The sequence below is a fragment of the Vulpes lagopus genome, chromosome 1, assembly GCF_018345385.1.
Source record: "Vulpes lagopus strain Blue_001 chromosome 1, ASM1834538v1, whole genome shotgun sequence".
Taxonomy (NCBI): Eukaryota; Metazoa; Chordata; class Mammalia; order Carnivora; family Canidae; genus Vulpes; species Vulpes lagopus.
This window is the reverse complement of record NC_054824.1, coordinates 102,984,776-103,007,201: the sequence shown is the minus strand read 5'-3', so window position 1 is coordinate 103,007,201 and position 22,426 is coordinate 102,984,776. Positions and strand designations below refer to the sequence as shown.

Genomic DNA, 22,426 nt, shown 5'->3' with positions numbered 1-22,426 from the left:
TATTTCTGTATGATATTTAGTGATATTTATGATGAAATTCTTCTACACTAACTTGGGAAAATTTATACACTGAATATATAAATTCTAACCCCAGGAATTATTGATCATATTAAGTTGGCTCACGAAACTTCCCAAGGCTTTATGGAAGTTACACTTAGGGAATACAGTACTGTAACGAATTCTTCAGTAAGCATTCACTGAGTACCTATGATGTACCAAGTTCTGGATTAAATATCCTTGTTTTCTAAAACCTGGTTAAAAATGCCAAAGGAGAGATGTAATGAAGTATAGTGATAATGTAGACACACACACACACACACACACACACACACACACACACACACATTATACTTGAGATATCTTCCTCTCCACCTACCCAATACTACCATTTTCTGGTTGGGAAAAGGTATTTACAACCCATGAGGTCAAGACCACTTGTTTCTAATGCAGTATAACTGAATGATAGTTTGGTCAGAGCACACAGCTTTGGCAATAGTGTCTTCCGAACAAGCCCACTTTCCTCTGAAGTCACTTTCTTCTGAAATGCTTCAGTGGTTACATGTGGAAGGTGATATACACAATCATTAACTTGAAAAAGGAACCCAAGGAACATGGACTCAAGCTGGAAAAGTTCAGTCTTTAATTGTATGTCTAGGTATGCTAACTTATTAGATTTCATATATTCTTACCGTTTCAGGGTCATTTTCAAAGATCTCTCTGGCTTCTTCTTTATTGCACAATTCTTCAATGCATTCTCTTTCAAGATTACCTTTTTTGGTTTCTTCAAACATAGAATTTGCACGGCGTTTCCTAACCAGGACCTGAGAAGCATGCTCCTTTGACAAAACTGAAGGAAAAAATAAGTTTTTATGAGTAATCCTTTCATTTCTCCAACTAAAATATGGTATTGTATTAAACAGTGAGAATTAAAATCATTGTCTGATTGTGAACCACATAACGTTTAAAATCAGTATAGGTGACCTGAGAAGAAAAATATGCAGATACATAAGCAGCTGGATTAACAACTCAAAGAGCAGGTTTGGTGTGCAAGCTCCAGCACTTGTATAATGACCTATATGAATCACTGAAGTTCATGCATGAGGCCAAACACATCAGACAATATTTAATGTTCACCTTATTATGACTACACTTGGAAAAAGCATCATGCTGAAATGCCTATATCAAAAGTTACAGTCACACATCTTTAAAGCAAGAGTCATAAGCTTTCTCAGTTTTAACGGAAAACCACATGACCTCTGTAAAGATAGAGAAATGTGGGAGTACAGTCTAATCAGCTATTTAAAAGGTACTCAGTGGGCTAAAACATTTGATTTATTCATACACACAGGAAAATAAAATCTTTGGAACAAGGAAAATCATGTGCAAAACACAAAATACAGAAGGCAAAGAGAAAAAAATTGGTAATATCGACTGCATAATGGCTGAACAACAACAAAAATAACATAAAGTTCAACATCAAGTGACAGACTGGAAGAAAATATTTCATGATATAGAACAGAAAAATTACATCCTGAATGCATAAACAACATTTGCAAATTAAAACAATAGCAACCACAATAATAAACCAAGGAATATGGGATCCCTGGGTGGCGCAGCGGTTTGGCGCCTGCCTTTGGCCCAGGGCGCGATCCTGGAGACCCGGGATCGAATCCCACATCAGGCTCCCGGTGCATGGAGCCTGCTTCTCCCTCCGCCTGTGTCTCTGCCTCTCTCTCTCTCTCTGTGACTATCATAAATAAATAAAAAATTTAAAAAAAAAAAAAAACCAAGGAATAATAAGAATGTGTGCAAGATTAAATACAAAATAATATAAAGAAAAACTATAATCAAAATCATATAAATATCACTAAAGAAGAAAATAAAAATGTTCAATAAACGTGAAAAGATGTTCACTAAAAAAATTTTAACTGGATTTTTGCGCATTAGATTTGCACAAATTTAAAAGACTAATGCCATCAAATATTGGTGAGGGCAAAGGGAAACAAGTATTCTTGTATATCAATGGTGGGAATAGACACTGGCAAGCGTTACCTTAAGGTAATCTGCTAGTACCTAAAAATTTAAAGCACACATACTCTCCACCTTAATATTCTGCTTCTAAGGATGCCCTACAGATATGTACATGTACTGGAAAAGGTGTATATGGAATGTTTGTTGATAAACTGTTATATCAAAAAATTAGGAACAATATAAAGAATTCTCAAGAAAATAATGAAAAAATAAGCTATAATAAATCTGTACTGAGGAACAATATGCAGCTATCAAAGAGAAGGAAGTTACTCTTGTGCTGAAGATCTTCAAGATATATTATTAAATTAAAAATGAAAATAGTGGGATGCCATGTCCATAGCATCACCCTATGAATATCAGTCGTACTTGTAGATATGTAAATATCATGTGGACAAATACGTAGAAAAGAGTTTTGAAACACTCAAACTACTGATTGCAATTATGTTTGAAGATAAGAATGGACAGTATGGGGCTTTGGCTTTATTGTTTTAGTATGTAAACATAACACTAGTTTTTAATGAAAACTTTTAAAAGCAAAAATGAAATCTACAAATAATTTTTTAATACTGATTTTTTAAAAAGACTTTATTTATTCATGAGAGACAGAGAGAGAGAGAGAGAGAAAGACAGAGACACAGGCAGAGACCCAGGCAGAGGGAGAAGCAGGCTCCATGCGGGGAGCCCGATGTGGGACTCGATCCCGGGTCTCCAGGATCATGCCCTGGGCCGAAAGCGGCGCTAAACCACTGAGCCACCCGGGCTCCCCTTTAATACTGATTTTAACCACATAGTTCTTTCATTAAGATGAGCAAGTAAACAGATAAATTTGTTTTTCTCTTTTTTATCTTATCACCTGGTGAATAACGAACGCACAAAAGATGACAATAGAAGGAAGAAAAAGAAAGGCAGCAGAAGGACTAATTAGTCAACAGTCACCATAATTATCATCTGTTGAATAATTGAACACCTTTCAAGAGTGAAGTAAGTAATGTTATTTTAATGCTCCTACTTGGCCTCTATTATTTCACAGAGGATGAGACTCACATAAAGAGCGTGCAAGACGGCTGCCCCAAGTTATAATAAACAGCAAAATTAGGAATTAGATCCCAGTGTTCAGACCTGCGACTACCCATTATACCCGCTGCGTCTCAGAAAACAGGCAGAGGTTTCATTTTCTCCACTGATTAGAGGAATAATCAAAAGGAAAATTGTTCCACCTCTGCCCTAAAGGATAACGATGTTAACCATAAAAAACTAGTCTAAATTTGAATGCTTACGCTTTATTTCCCCTAGTTTCAAAAAATAGTAGTGTTTGAAACTGGCATGGTACTTAATGATTTTCCATGTGTATATGACGTCACTTGATCATCCCATCAGCAATGCCATCCTCCAGAGGACACAGTTCTCATCCCCACGGGCTTTGAGTTGCGCGAGGGAAAGAGGCTGAAGGAGGGGACGCGGCGCAGGCCGGGGCTGGGCGGCGCCAGCGGGACCGGGGTGAACTGGGGAGGCCAACAGCCGCCCTGGCTTGTGGTCTGCTCACGTATAAAATGGGGAAATCGTCTACTTAGAACAGGTGTGGGGAGTAATAAAGGAGACGATGCAAAAACGGCGCGTCCACGCGTGCAGCCGCGACCATCACGGAAAATAGCGCAGCGGCCGAGAGGTTGGTGCAGGGCGGCGCCGGGCTCCGGGAGGCTCAGGCTCCAGGCTCGGGCTCCAGGCTCCAGGCTCGGGCTCCAGGCTCCAGGCTCCAAGAGGCTCAGGCTCCAGGCCCTGGGCTCAGGCTCCAGGCTCCGGGCCCTGGGCTCAGGGCTCCAGGCTCCGGGCTCAGGCTCTGGGCTCCGGGCTCCCGCTCCGGGCTCCGGGCTCCAGGCTCCAGGCTCAGAGCTCAGGCTCCAGGCTCCGGGCTCCGGGCTCCAGGCTCAGGGCTCAGGCTCCAGGCTCCGGGCTCCGGGCTCAGGGCTCCGGGCTCAGGGCTCCAGGCTCCAAGCTCAGGCCCCGGGCTCCGGGCTCCGGGCTCCGCGCGGCGGCACGAGCTCCAGGCCTGCAGAACACCCTCGCTGTCCTCAGAAAATAAGCCCACCTGCTTACAAGCGTGCTTTCGGAGGAGCCTACTACTCCTGGTCAAAAAAAAACATATAAACCTGACAGCACAGACCCAGATTAAGAACTACAGAGCCGGAGGACGACCACACTGTGTGGGTCAGGGTGCTTCTACGCACCCGGCCTCCAAAACGTGTTTTCCTTTTGCATCACTGTCCCTCGTGACTTCTCTCACTTCTCCGTATTAAGAAGTGCTCAAGAAAGTCCTTGTTAAAACCCAACCCAGTATGTTGCTCGAAAAGTATTACCTTCGGATTCAAATTTTTAGGTTATAATGATTATAAGTCTTTCAGGTTAGAAAAATGACTGAATTATCTACATTTTTAACTTCTCTAATTCCTCCCTCTTCAAAACAGTGACCGTAGCTGTTGAACAATTATGTCTATAACACAACTGTTGTTCAAACCTTAACTGGAATTCTTTTTTGAAATTGTCTTAACAGCCTCCATATCTTTTCTGCAGGGGCAAATCTTTGTTTTCTGAGCATAAAATCTGATTCTCTTATCCTCAAAAAAGGAACTTACTGTTATTGGTACTTAATAAAAGGCACCTGTAATAAAGACAGTGGGGTTAGCACTGTGTCTGGTCAGAGGAGAACTTCCCAGTGTTCAGTTGGGTCAGTCCCACCTCCGGAGGGAGGTAGTTTCCTGAGCCCCCTCTCCCAACTTAAGTGTTCACACTTGCTACCCACTGTTCAGGGGGTGGTTAGGACCACTGATCTTGGGCAGGTTGCCCAAAACTGATGAGTGAGGTGAAGGTGAGGTTGCCAGTGAAAGAGATCTAAGGCTTTGGACGGCCCATCCCTCAAACCTTTTCCATTCTGCTCTCTTGTTCTTTGCCAAGATGGTTCTCACATTCCTCCTTCCAAAGCTCATCTCTTTTTCAGTTATGCTTTCTGACTCTCCTTTCCCCAGGCCCTACTTGTCTGGCATCCCAAGAATGAAGAACTACCCCTAAAAAAATGTGTCTGAGAAGAAAATCTCTGGCTAGCATTTGGGTTGGCAGTGTTTGAATCTTTGTTTCTGCTTCAGTGTGGGACGAAGCAGGGGAAAATTGTTTTCAATGTACAAATAGAACAACTAGATAATACTCTGAGACGTAACTGCTTCACGTGTGTCAACTGTTGAAATGGCATGTTTTCTTTAGTCAAAGCCTGAGAAAAACAGAACTGCACATAATATAGAAAAAAACATTGATTAATAGTGATGGGAAAACATGTGTCCAGATATTACCAATTTTGTTTAAAATAATCACATAGTAATCAAATGTGAAATCTTTTTTTCTATAAAGATTTCAGCCATGGAAGATTTCTGAGTAGGGATATTTAAAAATGTGAAGATTGTAAGGACTATGAAAACCAAAAGATAGATTTTTATTTTTTTAGGCTTTTATTTATTTATTTGAGAGAAAGAGAGACAGCGCAAGCACACAAACAGGGGGAAAAGGAGAAGCAGGCTTCCTGCTGAGCCAGGAGCCCAACATGAGGCTCCCCCAGGACCCTGGAATCATGACCTGAGCTGAAGACAGATGCGTAACCAACTGAGCCACCCAGAAGCCCCCAAAAGATAGATTTTTCATTAGTCATTTGTCAGCCTATATAACCATTACCAATTTTCAAAGAAGCTTGTGTTTGCCTTCAGGAAGAAACGCCACGTCTGGATGCATGCCACACTTCAATCTTTTTTAAGTTAATTTTTTTTAAAAAAGAACTATTATACTTGCTTTTCTCTAAAGTTCTTATTTCCCTTTATATTGAGGACTATGCTGCTGACCAACTGATTCTTCTCATATTATTATGTCAAAGGTTAGAGAAGTGTTTGAAAAAGTATTCTCTAAAGGTGAACTATGAATGGAGGTATGCATTCATTCTTCAAGAGGACCAAGCAATAAATAGGCTGATGAGAAATACGTTAAAAGAGTCAAAAATCATAAGAGCAGATCTGGATAAGAATTTAAATATGGGAAAGAAAAAGAGGAAATAATCTGTGAGCTGCAGGTTGTACATATCATTGAGTCCTAAAACATTTGCATTAAAAGAGATGAAGGCTGGTGTTCATTTAGACATAGAAAAGCCATCGGTGCCATTAAAAAAAAAATGTGATTGTCAACCCCCATTGTGCATGAGGAGGGAAACAATGCCTGAACTGTTTGGCCACAACAGGAGTGACACGGACCTCTCCTTACTCCAACACTTAATTACAACTTCAATTTACAGTCTCTAGTCTAGAAAAACAAAGAATAAACCAAACACTCTGCCATTGTTTCCCCAAGGTTAAAACCTTTGATTGTAGCCCTAGACAGAGAAAGTGGCACACGTCAGCTAGTCCTTCCAAAGCGACAAGGACTTCTACCCAGAAGACAGAACAGATAGCTTATTACCACCTCACCCACCCCCCAAAAAAAACAAAACCCTCAAAATACCCAAAACACAACAGTAATCATTGCTTTGATTTGGTGAGTGATAAATCACAGGGCTTCGCCTGAAGGGACGCAGAGTTGGAGGCTGCGGGGTAAGGAGCGGGTCTGGAGGCCTCCTCCCCAGAGAGCCTTGGCCCCGGGGCTCCCCCAGCAGCTCCTCTCTGACGTGCACCAGACTTGCCCGCAGTGGCTCTCCTTGTCTCTCTCCCCTCCTACAAACCAGGACACCAGAACACCTTCTGATTTTGACGTCATGGACCAAGAGGTTACGGCACAGGAAAAGTTGTGGATTTGTTCTATTTGACCTATTTGTTAGGATAGCATCAATTAATATTATTAGTTCACTGGCCTGTGTCTGTGTTTATGTTTGGAAAAGCAACAGGCAAACTGTTCTTGGACATTCTTAAAGGCAACACTGAAAGAGTTGGCCTAATTCTGCACTATCCTACTTCCTGCAACATCCGCCAGATATGAGGCAAGGCTCAGAAAGACTCTAGATACATCCTTTTTGACTCTTAAGATAATTGTTCTTTTAAATGCTGATGTGGAAAAGAGATTATTTGGAATACTAGTATAGTATTAAGTAGGTGTTTATAACTAAATCCCCAAATGTCTGCCAGACCCTCAGAATTCCTGGTTAACTTTCTAAAAGGCTGTAAGGTGCAGTCTAAATAACAATGGAAAAAATAATTTTTTAAGGGGAGAAAATGATTGGGATAAGGGGTTGGGGAAGAAAGACAAAACAAGTAATAAGGAAAGACACATTTAACATACAGAAACTCTGGCCTTCTTAAAGAAAAAAAAATTGGCCACAAAGTAGAAAAAACCTACCTCTCCCCTTCCATAGTTATAGCAAAAAGAAAAAAAAAAAGTAATTGTGTTCTACTTGACAAGGCATATGGTCTGAATGTTTGCATCCACCTCCCTGAATTTATGTGTTTAAGTGGAAATGCCCAGTGTGGCTGTATTTGGCAAAGGGGCTTCTTAGGAAATAATTAAGGTTAAATGAAGTCATGAGGATGGGGCCCTAATCCTATAGGATTAGTGCCCTTATAAGAGGAGATATTAGCAGCTCTCTCCTTGCAAGCATATAGGGCCTGAGGACAGGCCATGTGAGAACAGTAAAAAAGCAAGGTTTACAAGCCAGGAAGAGAGACCTCACTAGAAACTGAACTGGCCAGAACTTTCATCTTGGATTTTCCAGCCTCCAAGACTATGAGAAAATAAATCTCTTGTCTAAGCCATGTAGTCTGTGATATCCTGTCATAGCAGTCCAAGAGGACTACTATATAAGGCAAAGGCTAGGGACTATTACCAGCTGCCTTTAAAGACATGGAAAGTGGTGTTTATGGTTAGTGATGTCAGAGAGCAGTTATCTGTTCTCTCTCCAAGACTGCATTAAAATGATTTCAGAAGTATTTTATTTTATTTTATTTTATTTTTTATTTTATTTTATTTTATTTTATTTATTTTATTTTATTTTATTTTATTTTATTTTATTTTATTTTATTTTATTTTTGAAAGAGTTATTTATTTATTTTAGAGAGAAAGTGAGCGAGCATGTGCTGGGGGAGAGGCAGAGGGAGGAGTGAGAGAATTCTCAAGCAGACTCCTCACTGAGTACAAAGCTCCATGTGGGGCTGAATCTCAGGACCCTGATCATAACCTGAACAGAAATCAAGAGTTGTGGGATGCCTGGGTGGCTCAGTGGTTGAGCATCTACCTTTGGCTCAGGTCATGATCCTGGGGTCCTGGGATCGAGTTCTGCATCAGGTGCCGTGCCCCGCAGGGAGCCTGCTTCTCCCTCTGCCCCCCTCGGTGTCCCTCATGAATAAATAAATATTTTTTAAAAAGAAGAAAGAAAGAAGGAAATCAAGAGTTGGTTGTTTAACCTACTGAGCTACCAGGCACCTCGATTGCAGGAGAATTTGAAAAAGGAATAACCCGCAACAGTTGAAAGAATGGGAAGAGTCACTGGCAGATAAGAATTCCAACAAATTCTCCAGAAGCTGGAAAGCTGATGAAGACTTGTTGATAAATATAGGACAGGAAGGCTTGATCTAAAACAAACCCATGGAGTTACAACGGAAGTAAGAACTCTTCTGCCCTTGAGAAATCAAGTCTCAGATAGATTGTAATACAACATTAGTGGGAGTGGAAGAGAGGTAACTAGAAGCAGAGCATTCGTTTGAAAGTCCAGCAATGACACAGCACTGGTTTCACAGCGCACCGCAGTACATTCAGAGGGCGCCTAATAAACATTATCATATAAGTGAATCAAGTCATGAGCGTATAAAGAGCTACGTGCTAACCTTCCCTTAAAAAACAAAAAAGCCTAACAGGAAACTAGACTGATATATACAACACAAGAAACTCACACAAGCCCCCTAAAGCCAATTCAGCACTGTTGCTTAAATACGAAGAGACAACCAAGAATCATCAGAAATATGGAGGAAACAAATTAACGGCTATCAATAGCATGAAAAATAAAACCAATAGGAGAAAAAAAAAAAAAACCCAGGTAATTCAAAGAGAACTTTAAGAAACATCTTAAAATCTAATGAATATCTTCCAGGCGCCAGGGTGGCTCAGGGTGGCTCAGTGCTTGAGCATCTGCCTCTGGCTCAGGTCATGATCTCAAGAGTCCCACATCGGGCTCCCTGCATGGAGCCTGCTTCTTCCTCTGCCTGTGTCTCTGCCTCCCTCTCTCTCTCTCTCTCTCTCTCTCTCTCTGTCTCTGTGTCTCACGAATAAATAAATAAAATCTTTAGAAAAACAAAAAAGCAAACTTCCAGGGAGAAATTTAACATATATCCAAAACCTTTAGATATTCAGCTAACCTTTCTATTTCTAGGAAAGTAATCTGAGGAAAAGAGAATGGACATTTGTAAAGAAATATGTATGAGGGATCCCTGGGTGGCGCAGCGGTTTGGCGCCTGCCTTTGGCCCAGGGCGCGATCCTGGAGACCCGGGATCGAATCCCACGTCGGGCTCCCGGTGCATGGAGCCTGCTTCTCCCTCTGCCTGTGTCTCTGCCTCTCTCTCTCTCTCTCTCTGTGTGACTATCATAAATAAATAAAAAAATTTAAAAAATATGTATGAATATGTGCATTACAATATTATTGATCTAGCAAAACACTGGAAATAATATAAATTTCCAAAGATATGTTTTTGATTAAATATATTATGATGAACATATATGAAGGAAAATTATAAATCTATTTTAAAGTGTGACAGATTTTATTGATATGAAAGATAGCATCATATTTTTAGGTGACATATCCAGTTAAAAATAATATTTGGTAAAAATAAAAAATAATAATATTTGAAAAAATAGTATTAAAACACTATTCCATTCTTGCTTGTATGTATGTATTTTAATTTCTAAGTATATATACATATTCAGACAAAGTTGCTTATAAGAATATAGAGGAAAGCATTATTTTGGCTAACAGGACTACAGATGCATTTTTTTAGTGCGTATCTGTATTCTCAAATTAGGTTATTTTAATCATGGATTTACTTGAATAGTTTAAAAATGTTAGGAGTTACTAGAATATAGGGAGTAGTTTAAGCTGAAAAAGATGTTCAATAAGGCCAGAATGGAACCCAAGGAAACTTTAATATTTAAGGGAAACTAGAGATCATCAAAACAACAGAAATAGAATGAATAACATGCCTTATAGAGAGAAAGAAAATTTGAAGAAGCTAATGCTTATAAAAGGAGGTCAATTTCAAAAGATAAGTTTCAACAGCGTCAAATATTGTAAAGAAGTCATTAGTAAGAGGAGCACCTGGGTGGCTCAGTTGGTTAAGTATCTGACTCTAGATTTCTGCTCAGGTCATGACCTCAGGATCCTATGATTGAACCTCGCCTTGGGCTCTGCACTGAGCCTGGAGCCTGCTTCAGATTCTCTCTCTCCCTCTCCCTTTGCCCCAACCCCTGCTCATGCACATGTGTGCTCTCTCTGTCTCTCTCAAAAAAAGAAAAGTTAGAGCAGCCCAGGTGGCTCAGGGGTTTAGCGCCGCCTTCAAGCCCAGGGCCTGATCCTGGAGACCCGGGATTGAGCCCCACGTCAGGCTCCCTGCATGGAGCCTGCTTCCCCCCTCTGCCTGTGTCTCTGCCTCTCTCTCTCTCTGTCTCTCATGAATAAATAAATATCTTAAATAAATAAATTAAAATGTTTCATTGAAAAAAAAGAAAAAAAAAGAAAAGCTATTAATAATTATTACCATTATTTAGGATGAGAGCTACAAGGAGTCGGTTTCACACTAGGATCACTGTTAACATTCTCAATCACCAATACCAGTGGGAAGGTGAGAAGAGAGAAAATAAATCCTGCTTGAAGAAACCACTTCCTCAGGAAGTTCAAGTGAGAGCAGGAAGAGAAAGAGGGGTAACAACTCTGGGTAGACAGAGAGTAAAGGTAACATTTTCCTAAAGTTGGGAAAGTCCCTCACAGAACACCTGTGACACACAATGAGAAAATGTCAATATGCCATTCTGAAAGATGGAAACCATCACACAGATGCAAGAAGTTATCATTTTACCATTTCTGTAAAGATTTAAAAGCCATTGTTCTTGAATGTGTCTTTTTAAAGTCCATTCCAAAAACTGAGCAAGAGGACTAAGAAAAGTTATACTAAGAGATTAGAGCCAGTGAGCCAGTTCCTGTTACTTTCCTCCCAGTAGAAACACTCAAGAATCTAGATAGATTATCCTTATTACACTTCCCCTCAAACCTGGAGGACTCAATTTCCATATTTAGAACAATGTAATATAAATAAAACTCTTAAATGAAGTGGCATTTTCATACTAACGTCAATAACACAAGTTACTATATTTATTAAAAGTAAAAAGGTAAGCAAGGAATAAAAAGCATCATAACTCTACTTTCTAAAGACACTATTAAAGCACTATCCATTTTCTTCCAGTCTTTTGTGTGCAGTATTTTTTTGTCTAAAATCACTCAATCCTTTCCCATCCCCCCAAGTTATTATAATTAGTTACTTATATGTCTTTCCCAGATTTGTGCAAAATAAAATAGGAATATCTAGGTAAAAAAGGATTTGTGTCCCCAAAAGAAAAAGAGTCAAGACTCTGTTTTTGCATCACCAAGGTAAGTTTTTTTTCTTTTAGCATTAACAAAACATTACCCTCAATCAAAGCTTAACAATTTAAAGATAATTTGAGTTTTGCTAATGTCACATATCATTTTGCCTTTTTTTAATTTATTGACTGGTGTCCTAAAACCTCAATCTCACACCTGATAAAAATTCCAACACCTCTCAAAATGTCATATCCTTTTGGAGCTGAGGTTCTTATGGGCACTATTGGCTTTGTATGTTAGTTTTCACTAAACTCTTCATCTCTGTTATATCTTATGGAACTATTCTCTTCTCTTTGTTCTTAATCCAGTTAAATGTGGAAATCAATCTCTGCTGAAGAAACCCGGGGGGCGGGGGGTGGGTGACGGGGGAAGGTACAAAGGGCTATGGTTGACATCAAAGCAACTTTTGCAATTTAACGTTGAGTCTTAAGAAAAGCCAGTTCCTAAAGGTCCTCTGTCCACCTCACATGTAATAATTTCCTCCTGGATGGGGTGCCTGGTGAATCAGTCAGTTAAGCACCTGACTCTTCATTTCGGCTCAGGTCATGATCTTAGGGTTGGGAGACTGAGCCCCATGTAGGGCTCTCTGCTGGGTGTAGAGCCTGCTTAAGATTCTCCCCCCCCCTTCTGCTCCTCTCCCACTGTCCTTCTCCCCCTGCTTGTGTGTGCACGCTCTCTCACTCTCTCTCCCTCTCAAAAAAAAAAAAAAAATCTTACTGGAGACATTCCTAGAAGCTGCATTGTCTTGCCATATGGATCAGCTTCTTTTCTCTCTTCTCTGACAACTTCTCCCCCTCTCTCTCCCTTGTTGCCTCCCACTGCCACCCCTACAATTTCCATTCACTTCCTATGCAGAACCACTTATCCACCTTTTCTCCTAGCTCCTTAGACCCCAGCATGATTCAGATTTTAACATGCATAGGAATTACCTGGGGTCTTCTTAAAATGAATATTCTGAATCAGTAGGTCTGGTGTGGGGCCAGAGATGCTTCATTTCTAACAAGCTCCCAGGTAATAGTGCTGTTACTGGTTCACAAACTACTCTTGAACAGCAAAGTTGTAAACCATGTTTTCAGGACTTCACTTTCTAAACCTGAAGTCACTTTTCAAGGTAAAATAGTAGCAGTTGTCACAAAAGGAATAATTTCAGTATTAATTGTTAACCATATTTTTTTTCACCCTCCTTCATTAACAGCCAATCAATGTCATTACACTATGTCCTCAGCTTAGGTCTGTTGGGCACAGTTGATTATGCCCTCTCTATTTAGCAAATAGATAGTTAATATAGCCTCACACTTTGTAATAGATATCACTAAAGGTTAAATGAGCAATATGTGTTTGTGCTTCTCTTAGAGGAAAAAATAGTAATCTTAACCTTAGAGGAGAAATATTTGTAACAGAGACCACGCTGACCGAATATTCCATGTATGTCCTTGAGTTGGGGCTGTGAGAATTACAAGTGAATTTTGTCCCTTTCGTGCACAAGTAAACCTCCTCCACCGATCTCCCCTCTCCTTTCTCTCATTGGAGAGATCAATGCACTTGGAAGAGGATGCTTCAGATGACACCTCGGCTCGGGTGGACACCTTGATTTTAGCTTTGCAAGACCCTGAGCAGTTCCCTGGACCTGTGCCTGGACTCCGAGTTAATAAATTGTATCATTTTTAAGATGCAAAGTTTGTGATAATTGGTTATACAACAATAAAAAACTAATACCAAAAGGCATATATAATTTTGAATCAGGCTGAACGTTTGGCTATTTATTGTTGCTTTCATTCCATGTGCTAGGATCACCACTTCCAGTTCTAACAGTTGGCTTGGTTGGCTAATGCCATCCTGGGCAAAACCTTGGCACACACTAAATAGCAATGAAAAGCCAGACATCCCTTGGCATAATATTAAAGAAAGAATTCACAAGGAGCAGGAGCTAGGTTCTGGCTTGAATCCTTCACGTAGTTCCCACCTATTCACTCTCTCACTTATCCATCCCGCTCCCCAGTATGAAGTGAAAGAATATTATTTCCATGATTATCATAGAAACCAATTGTCAAGGACATCACTGGGGTCTCTAAAAAGCATTTTACTGGCTGTTCTCCCTAGATTGGAAATGCTGATGGCAGGTGCTGCAATGAAACCAGGCTTCCAGATCTCAGGGGGAATGGGAAGAACACGGGCGGCTGAGCTTAGGTGGCAGCCCATATTCACGTGGATCAAAGTCAGGGTGAGTGTAGTGATCAAATCTTGGAGAAAGAATTGATGAAAATCTCCCTCGAATGAGATGGGAAAAGTCTTCACTGAAATTTTTTTTATCCAAAAACATTGCAAACAGAGGTTGTACTTCAGTCACTATACAAAGAAATCACCACCTCTCCTCAATTACCAATCTTGAATTGGCTAGTGGATCCAGAACTTCTTGAATGAAGGAGAGGAGAGGTGCTCGTGAAGAAGCATCCTGTACACAGTGAACTTTCCCCCTTGTTTTCTCCCACGCAAATTAACTGTGCTGAGTAACTACACCAAGGGAAGAGATTCCAAAAACCTTTAGTGATTATTAGATATTGGCCTTTAGGGAAGCAAAACACCTAAAATCTAAGGTTTGCTGGTTAGAACCGAGGCCTGTGGGGGTCAGTTGATTAAGGGAATTGTGTCCTAAACGATCTAACTATCGATCCAATAGAACTCAAACTCCAAACCGTGACTCATTCTGCAGGTGTGACCTATTTTCAGCAACAATTTGGTCATGCAGAGTATTCCTGCCCAAGTGAGAGACAAGTTTTCATATACCTGGGTGTTCAACACTGAGATGGAAGAATGCATACTGGCAGATCCCTTATTGTTGAAGCATATTCCATTTTTAGATACTCTACTCTGGTCTGTTTATCATACAAGTCCAAAAGCTGCCAGACACAGATGGAAACTGGAATAAGAAACTGATCTCTAGCTCGTTCAAAGTCGGATTCAAGCAGTCAGTGACCCATCAGATCCAACTGTGTCAAGTTGTCCGTAGGATGGTGGGGTACTCTGGTACTATCCAGGGTATCATAGCAAGTCCCCAAACAAGAATTTCAGGGGAGGTGCTTATGATTTGAGAGCAAGTCACATTTCCTTCTGCAAATAATTAGTCTCCCTTTGAGATACTGTTCCTGGCATCATTTTGAACTTTAGTGAAGTCTGCAAATCTGACCGCAGGATACCTGGTGACCAGCTGATCTAAACAGCTCATTGTGAACTGGATGCTACCTCTTCCATCCAGCCAGAAACTTAGTTGTGACAGTAGGTCACCTGTGACACATCCCAATGGTATGCATAGGATGGGACTAAAGACACAACTAAGTGGCCTGGGCTGGCTGTTCGCTCTCCTGACATGAAGTCCTCCCTCAAGCTCCCCTTACAGTCTCATGAGGAAAAGCCTATGGCCAACCTCCTGAGGATGAAAATCAACCAACTGAAGACAAAAATCTCTAGTTTACAGACTTTGTTGTCACATAACCAATGCAAGCCAGAGGCAGATCTGCTATGAAACCACAGCCTGCAACGAACAAACTACAGCCTCTCTCAAGGGTGATCCCAAGCAGAAGCAGAATTTTTGGAGAAGCAAAACCCTCACACTGGGCAGACATACATGTAGTATTTTTCATTGTCCATTTTGCTCAGAATGAGATCAGGACCTACTCTGCTTCCTGAGTGGTTGTAAATGGTCTGGCTAGCTGTTCAGAGACCATAAAGAGCTAGATATCAAGTCTAGAGACAAGGACAGTTGGCAAGAATGGTCCAGAGCTGAGACTCTTTGTGTTCCAGGTGAATTCTCATAAGAGAGCCCCACACCAGAGAAGTTCTTAATGATAAGAGGGGATAGAATGGTTCACTTAAGGATTGCCAGGCAATCTAGAGCCAGGGTCACAAAGTCAGAAATCCACATGTGTCCCATAGGAACCATAAACAAGGGACGAGGATGTGGTGAAAGACGGCAGAGGATGGCTGGAACTGCAGCAACCTAGACAGAGTATATTCTATCTTCAGAAAGCAGCTTTGAATCTTCCATGTTGGGATGTGCATGCAGTGTCGCCAGGCCGTCCTTCAGTTCTTCAAGAGAAGTCACAAAGCAAAATTTTTGGATGAAATTTCCTGATTTTTAAGACGCCATGAGGGCCAAACACCCAAGTCTCTGGATACATTTGGTGCGAAAACTATCACTTGGTGTGTCACTTGGTCTACCATCGCTAGGTAGAAACAAAACAAAACAAAAACAAAACAAAACAAACAGCCACAGTGGCAAGGACGCAGACTAAATATTGACTCAACTATACAGACTTTTCCTCACGAGTCTCTCACTCCTGAAAAACACCACATTTGCCAGCGTAACTGCCATTTCTTCTGCTGCTAGACATTGAACATATTAACAAAACCCATCAGATCTTGGTGGATGATTGGTTAGTTAGGGCTCTTTTATCATCCAGGAGGCGTACACTGTACTCAGAGACAGAGATATTCACTTGATGTTTGGATGCAATTTTTTCTATTGGCATCACTATTGGTAGACTTATTTAATGCTTTATGCTAAGCCCCACAACTTTTTCTCTAACTAAGGAATTGATTCCACAGTAAAGGAAATAAGTCAATGGGATGACTATTATGGTTTTCATGGGTCTTAATATGTACCCTCAAGCCTAAAAGGAGGCTAGCCTTATATGACAACAGATTGATCAATTATTGAAGGCTCTCATACTGCCTTTTTGGACACAATGCTCTCTTCCAAAATGTGGTTTTAAAACTGTGGGATGTTTTGGTGGCTCCTTACTGGCTCAGTCAGTAGAGCATATACCTTTTGATCTCAGAGTTGTGAGTTTGAGCTCCACATTGGGCATAGAGCTTACTTTAAAAAAAAAAAAATGTAGTATGTTTTTTATACCATCTACAGTGATTTTTTTCTCCGAAAGCTAAAATACCCAGGTCAGAAATAAAAGTAGAAAAGGAAGAAGTACTTGTCATGATATGATGTTTAGTGATTGTTATGGATTGAATGGTATCCACTATGAAGATGGTAATGTCCTTAATCCCCCAGTACTTGCGAATGTGATCTTATTTGAAAAAAGAAGCTTGAAGATGATCAAGTTAAACAAGGTCATAAGCGTGAGCTCTAATCCAATATGACTGATGTCTTTATCAAAAGGGGAAATTTGGAATACAGACTCTCATGTACAGAGGGAAGATGATGTGATGACATAGGGAAAATGCCATCTACAAGCCAGGAAATGTCTGAGGCTATCAGAAGCTAGGAGAAAAGTGTGAAACAGATTCTCCTTCACAGCTCCCAGAAGGAATCAATCCTGCTGACACCTTAATCTCAGACTTCTAGTTTCCAGAACTATGAGACAATAAATTTTGTTGTTTAAGCCACCCAGAAGTGGTACTTTGTTGCAGCAGCATAAGAAACTAATTCAACGACCTATTCTCATGGTTTTTTTTTTGTTGTTGTTTTTTTGCTTTTTTTCCTTGCAATTGTCTTTTGCTCATCTAGAAATTGGTAAATCAAGAAGAAATGCATTCACTATGGGACCCAATATATTTTCCACTGAATTAGAAGCTGAGACTGCTAGTTCTTTACTCCTGTTGAAAAATTTTAAAAGATTACGCTTGTATGACAATAATCAATGCAAACTAGTGTTGTTGCCATGTATAAATCAAGTCTAGAAAGAGTGTTGCTCCTTCAAGATGACTATTGTATACAATAGAAATTGTGAAAGAAGAGATGGATACAATATCTACAGGTGGGAATAGGCTTAGATCCTTCCTGACCAAGAGTGTAGTTCATCTCAGAGATAAGACAACAAAATTAAACATAAGGCAACTGTGTGAAAGCAACAGACATGTGAGTTGGGGAGTGAAGGAGGAGGTCATAAACACCAGCTCCTGCTCAAAAGGAAGACAGGTCACCCTAAAGTACTTGTATTCTTTTGCTTGTCTTTCTAGTATTATTAGTTTTTGGATTTTATCCATAAGGCAGAGCAGAGCACATTGACATGGGATTATGAGAGAAGGAGATCAGCCAGTGACAGTAAACTAAGAAATGGTAGCCTTGAGCCTTCCTCCTTGGGTATGGTGACTAGAATCTATTAAGGAGAAGGTCCTTTCTACTGTATGTTAGTTGTTTGCCTTATATTAAAAACAAATACATTATACTTGAAATATCTCCAAATGGTGTTTATGGAGAGGGCATGTATGTTGTCCAGCCAATCATTACAATGCATAGACTTCTCTTATTTCTGCTTCCTTCGCAGCTTCCATTCCTTTGTGGGGGCTGTCAGTCACAGGACTCCAGGGATACGTTAAACCAAAACAATCAATTCCTCTCTTATGGGAATTTCAATCATGGGCAGGTCCACCCAGGACTGGAAGGTAGTTAGAACCCAGTCATCTGATGGCAGCTCCTAACACAGCGAGCACATGAGTTCCCACTATACAGATCACCAAGATGCCTAAGTCCCTGTCATCCACTGGCCTAGTTATTCAGCATGCCATTCAGTAGTCTTCCAACAAATCCACTCAGCTTCCTTCCTTCTTCCTTCCTTCCTTCCTTCCTTCCTTCCTTCCTTCCTTCCTTCTTTCATTATTATTGCTTGTGGCTAAAGAATTTGATATATGTATCATCAGGCTTCTTATTTCTTTTATTGTAATATGTTGAAAGTTTAAATATAGATCATTTAGCTATAAAGAGGATACTGAACTTGGTGGATAGAAAAGGTCTATTATGAAGCATTACAACATATCCTGGCATAGAATTGATGGTAAGAGAATATGGTATCATTGCTGCACCAGAAATTGTCTCTAACTCTTCCTAACCTTAATAAAATCTCTCCATCAGTGCAACATTTTGAACTCTAAAATAAAGGGCATTTTAAAAAGACAGGTAGATAAATGATGAAAGGAATAATTAGAGAGAAAGAAGGAAATTAAGAAGAGAAAGTAAATATGAGTCAGTAATGTCAAGAGTAGACTGCACTCACCTAGAAATGGAAGTCAAGATGGGATCAAACTAGCACAGCCTGAGAACATCCCCTTTCTCCTATTTCTCTTCGTCGCAGTCCTTAGTTGGCAGGTGATGGAATATGTAGACAGTATATATTTTAAATCTATCTCTCTCCCCCTTTCTGTCTCTCATATTTATTAAAATATAAGACATTATAAAAATATGTTTCGCATATGTAAATGTCTTCAAAGTCAGTTAACATCTCTGACCAATTCATTACTGTTAAAATGAAGAAGTTAAACTGGATAGTTTCTAAAACTCTCAAAACTAAAACTGTGATTTGTAAATCTTTTTCTTTAAATAGCAAATACATTTCTATTGACTAACCAATGAATTATAGGTCAAATATTTAGAATGCTAATTCTATCTCAAATGTAAAACTTTAAGGAGTAAAAACATTCCATCTGTATCTCTGTTTCCCCCCATCAGTTAACTAGAGACGATTTTTTTTTTAAGATCTTATTTATTTATTCATGAGAGACACAGAGAGAGAGAGAGAGAGAGGCAGAGACCAAGGCAGAGGGAGAAGCAGGCTCCCTGCGGGGAGCCAGATCCGGGACTCAATCCCAGGACCCGGGGTCACACCCTGAGCGGAGGGTGGATGCTCAACCACTGAGCCACCCAGGCATCCCCAGAGAAGATTTTTAATACAATTAAACTACTCATACTTTTAAAAATAAAGTCAATATAGGGCCAAGTATTCTTTATGTCATATATTTGTACTATTATTTCCTCTCCTCTATCAGTGTTTATATGTAACAAGTGTATTTCTTCATATATATGGTTTGATTACATTACATCTAATACGCACAGGCATATACATCATTTCAACTCCATCTAGATTCAGTAAAAATGTAACAATTCTATGAAAAGAAGGGGTTTAGCACATTCCCGTGATGAGAAGTAGTGAATGTGGAAGGCTACTTCTGCCTCTTTCCGGTTGCCGGGCAAACATCTGATTGTTTTAATGAACCATATAAATGATGAATTTGTGCACGTGGTCCACATACAGGCTTCATGGTAGTGGTTTGAACAGCAATGCAGCTATTGAAGCTCTTTAATATCAGATCAGCAAATGATGTTTTGACGTTGAAGTTAGAATTTTAAAACACCTCCTTCATCCTGATCAGTAACTAATTCAAACTAGCGACATATTAGTAAATTCCTACTCAATTCTCCTAAAATTACCATCTCTGAAAAGTTTCCACAGGCGCTTTAGTAGGCAGCCTAAAAGTTTTTGCAATTCAGAGTTTATCTCTCCCATGCCATTTCCTGAAAATAAAACGTAGCACAAGTAAGCAGTTTAAATCAATAACCGTGCCTAAGCTTTGGAAACAAATTAACTGGCAATCAAAATGTACTAAAATGCCGTGATAGCCCTTGTACACTCTCCACCGAAAACTCAGTATCCTGCCTTGAATCCACCTATGGGAACATAAAGATCTGGCAATACAATGATAAAATACAGAGAATTCGTGCCACGACCTCAGAGCTGTGACAGTGTCAGAAATAGTACAAAATGACCTGAGAAGCACACCGGTTAGCAGTCCTTCTGATTTCAAGGTCAGAAAACGACATCTGCCTCCCGCTATGCAAACCAGCAGGGATCCTAAAGCAATTGCTTCGTCAATGTTGAGATAAGCGCACTCTGCTCAAAGTCCAGAAATTGCAAAAGGGAGGCAAACTGCAGCCAGGGGGGCGGGGGGGGCGGGCGGCCGCCAGCCCGGGGACACGCAGTGGCCCTCCGCCCCCGCCGCTCCCGGGGAGCGAGCGCCCGGCCGGCCCCTGGGGACTGCGGAGGCTGGGGCGGGCCAGCGGCGGCGCCACCGCGCAGCGAGAGCCGCCCCGGGCCTGGAGCCATGCGGCCAGCAGCTCCTGCCCCCGCCGCTCCTGCCCCTGCAGCTCCTGCCCCGGCCGCTCCTGCCCCTGCCGCTCCTGCCCCTGCAGCTCCTGCAGCTCCTGCCCCTGCCGCTCCTGCAGCTCCTGCCCCCGCCGCTCCTGCAGCTCCTGCCCCCGCCGCTCCTGCCCCTGCAGCTCCTGCAGCTCCTGCCCGGGCCGCTCCTGCCCCCGCGTCCCCCGCGCCCCGCGCCCCGTACACCGCCCGCAGGCCCGCGGCTGCTGCCCCCGCCCGGCAGGCCGGGGAAACTTTCCGGCGGCTGCAGCCCCCCGCGGAATCCTCCGGCGCGGCTGCCGAGCGGTGGGCGCCGGGGACCAGGGACCGCGCGGCCGGCTACTCACAGTTGGCCTCGGAGACCGGGAGCACCAGGACCAGGCACGCCAGCAGCGCCCCGCAGCGCCCAGCCAGGAGCCTCATCGCGGAGCGGACGGCGGGGGGACCGGGGCGGCGGCGGCGGGGACCCGGACGGACGCGGGGACCCGGACGGACGGACGCGGGGACCTGCGAGCCCGGGCGCCGCTCTCCGAGGACTGCGGGGCGGCGGCGCCTGCGAGCCAGCGCTCTGCCCGACACGGGCGCCGGGGGCGGGGGGACCGCCCGCTCCCAGCCCCCAGCCCGGGAGGGGAAGTGATAACGAGGACATTTCCAGGAAGCTTTTCGAAGCTGGGGGCAGGGCTCAGGGGGCGTGTCGGAGGCCTGGTAAACACAGTCGGGACATCCTGCGTCCTCGCCCAGGTTCGCTCCGGTCTCCGCGCGGAGCCCTCCCAAGGGTCGGGGACGCGGATGGGGACGCGGACAGGGACGGGGACGCGGGCGGGAACCGGGACCGGGGACGCGGATGGGGACGCGGACAGAGAAGGGGACGCGGACGGGGACGGGGACCGGCACGGGGACGGGACCGGGATGGGGACGAGGACGCGGACGGGACCTGGACGGGGACGCGGTTGGGGATGGGGACGCGGACGGGGACGGGACTGGGATGGGGACCGGTACGCGGACCGGGACGGGGACGCGGACGGAGACGGGGACCCGCACCGGGACCCGCACCTCCAGGGAGCTGGGGCGAGAGGGAACTCTGAGGACTCAGGACCCGGGTCCAGGTTCCGAACGAACGATCGCGCAGGAGATGGAGACATTAATCAAGCCTAGAAGCCAGTGACTCCAGGAAGGCCTCAGACGAGAGATAATGGGAGCAAATGGGATAGTTGTGATCATCCACATTTTTCTTTCGTTCTTGTATTTATGGTTAAAAAAAAGAAAAAAAGAAAACCCAAACCTATGGCCAAAAAAAAAAAGTTCTGAGAAAAAAATGAGAATGTATCAAATTCCATCACCTTCGAACAGCTCATGTTTTTTTGCGATATGACCTCCACGTGTTGTGTTCAGACATGAACATTTGTAATGTTACATAATATTTAAGGCTGCATGTGGAGCTAAAACGCCTGATTCAAATCTCAATACTTTTATCATTTATTCATTCTGTAACTTTAAGCAAATTGCTTAACCTCCCTAAACCTCAGTTGTATCTCCAGGATAATAGTGGGTTTTCATGATGTTCCTGTAAGGATTTAAGAGATAACACATGTAAAGCCGTTACTGTGCGTTCAGTAATAGTCCTGAAGGCATCTCTACTGTTATCACGTCTAGAGTTTCTGCCCAAATGAGCCTACCTCCTGGTTTCCTTTGTGTGTGAGTGATAGCCCTCGGGCTGACCTCGGGGAGGGTCTCTTCCAGCTCCAGCTGTCTGTGGTTCTGCGACCCAGCTGAATGGAAGTGGATATTAGAGTCACTTTTTCTGATAAGAACACTTGCAAAGGAATTACTGAATGATTCCCT

The 22,426-nt window shown here is 42.4% G+C and overlaps 1 protein-coding gene across 1 annotated transcript in view; it reads right to left on the bottom strand.

Moving 5' to 3' along the window:
- PROS1 (protein S) overlaps positions 1-21,147 on the bottom strand; it is a 62,025-nt gene extending 40,878 nt beyond the window's left edge. Inside the window, exons 1-2 of the mRNA XM_041759695.1 lie at positions 20,932-21,147; positions 690-847 (exon numbers count right to left, since the gene is read on the bottom strand). Of these exons, the coding sequence (XP_041615629.1) occupies positions 690-847; positions 20,932-21,007 (234 nt within the window). The 5' untranslated portion in view covers positions 21,008-21,147. The remainder of the gene's footprint in view (positions 1-689; positions 848-20,931) is intronic.
- Positions 21,148-22,426: the final 1,279 nt, after the last annotated feature.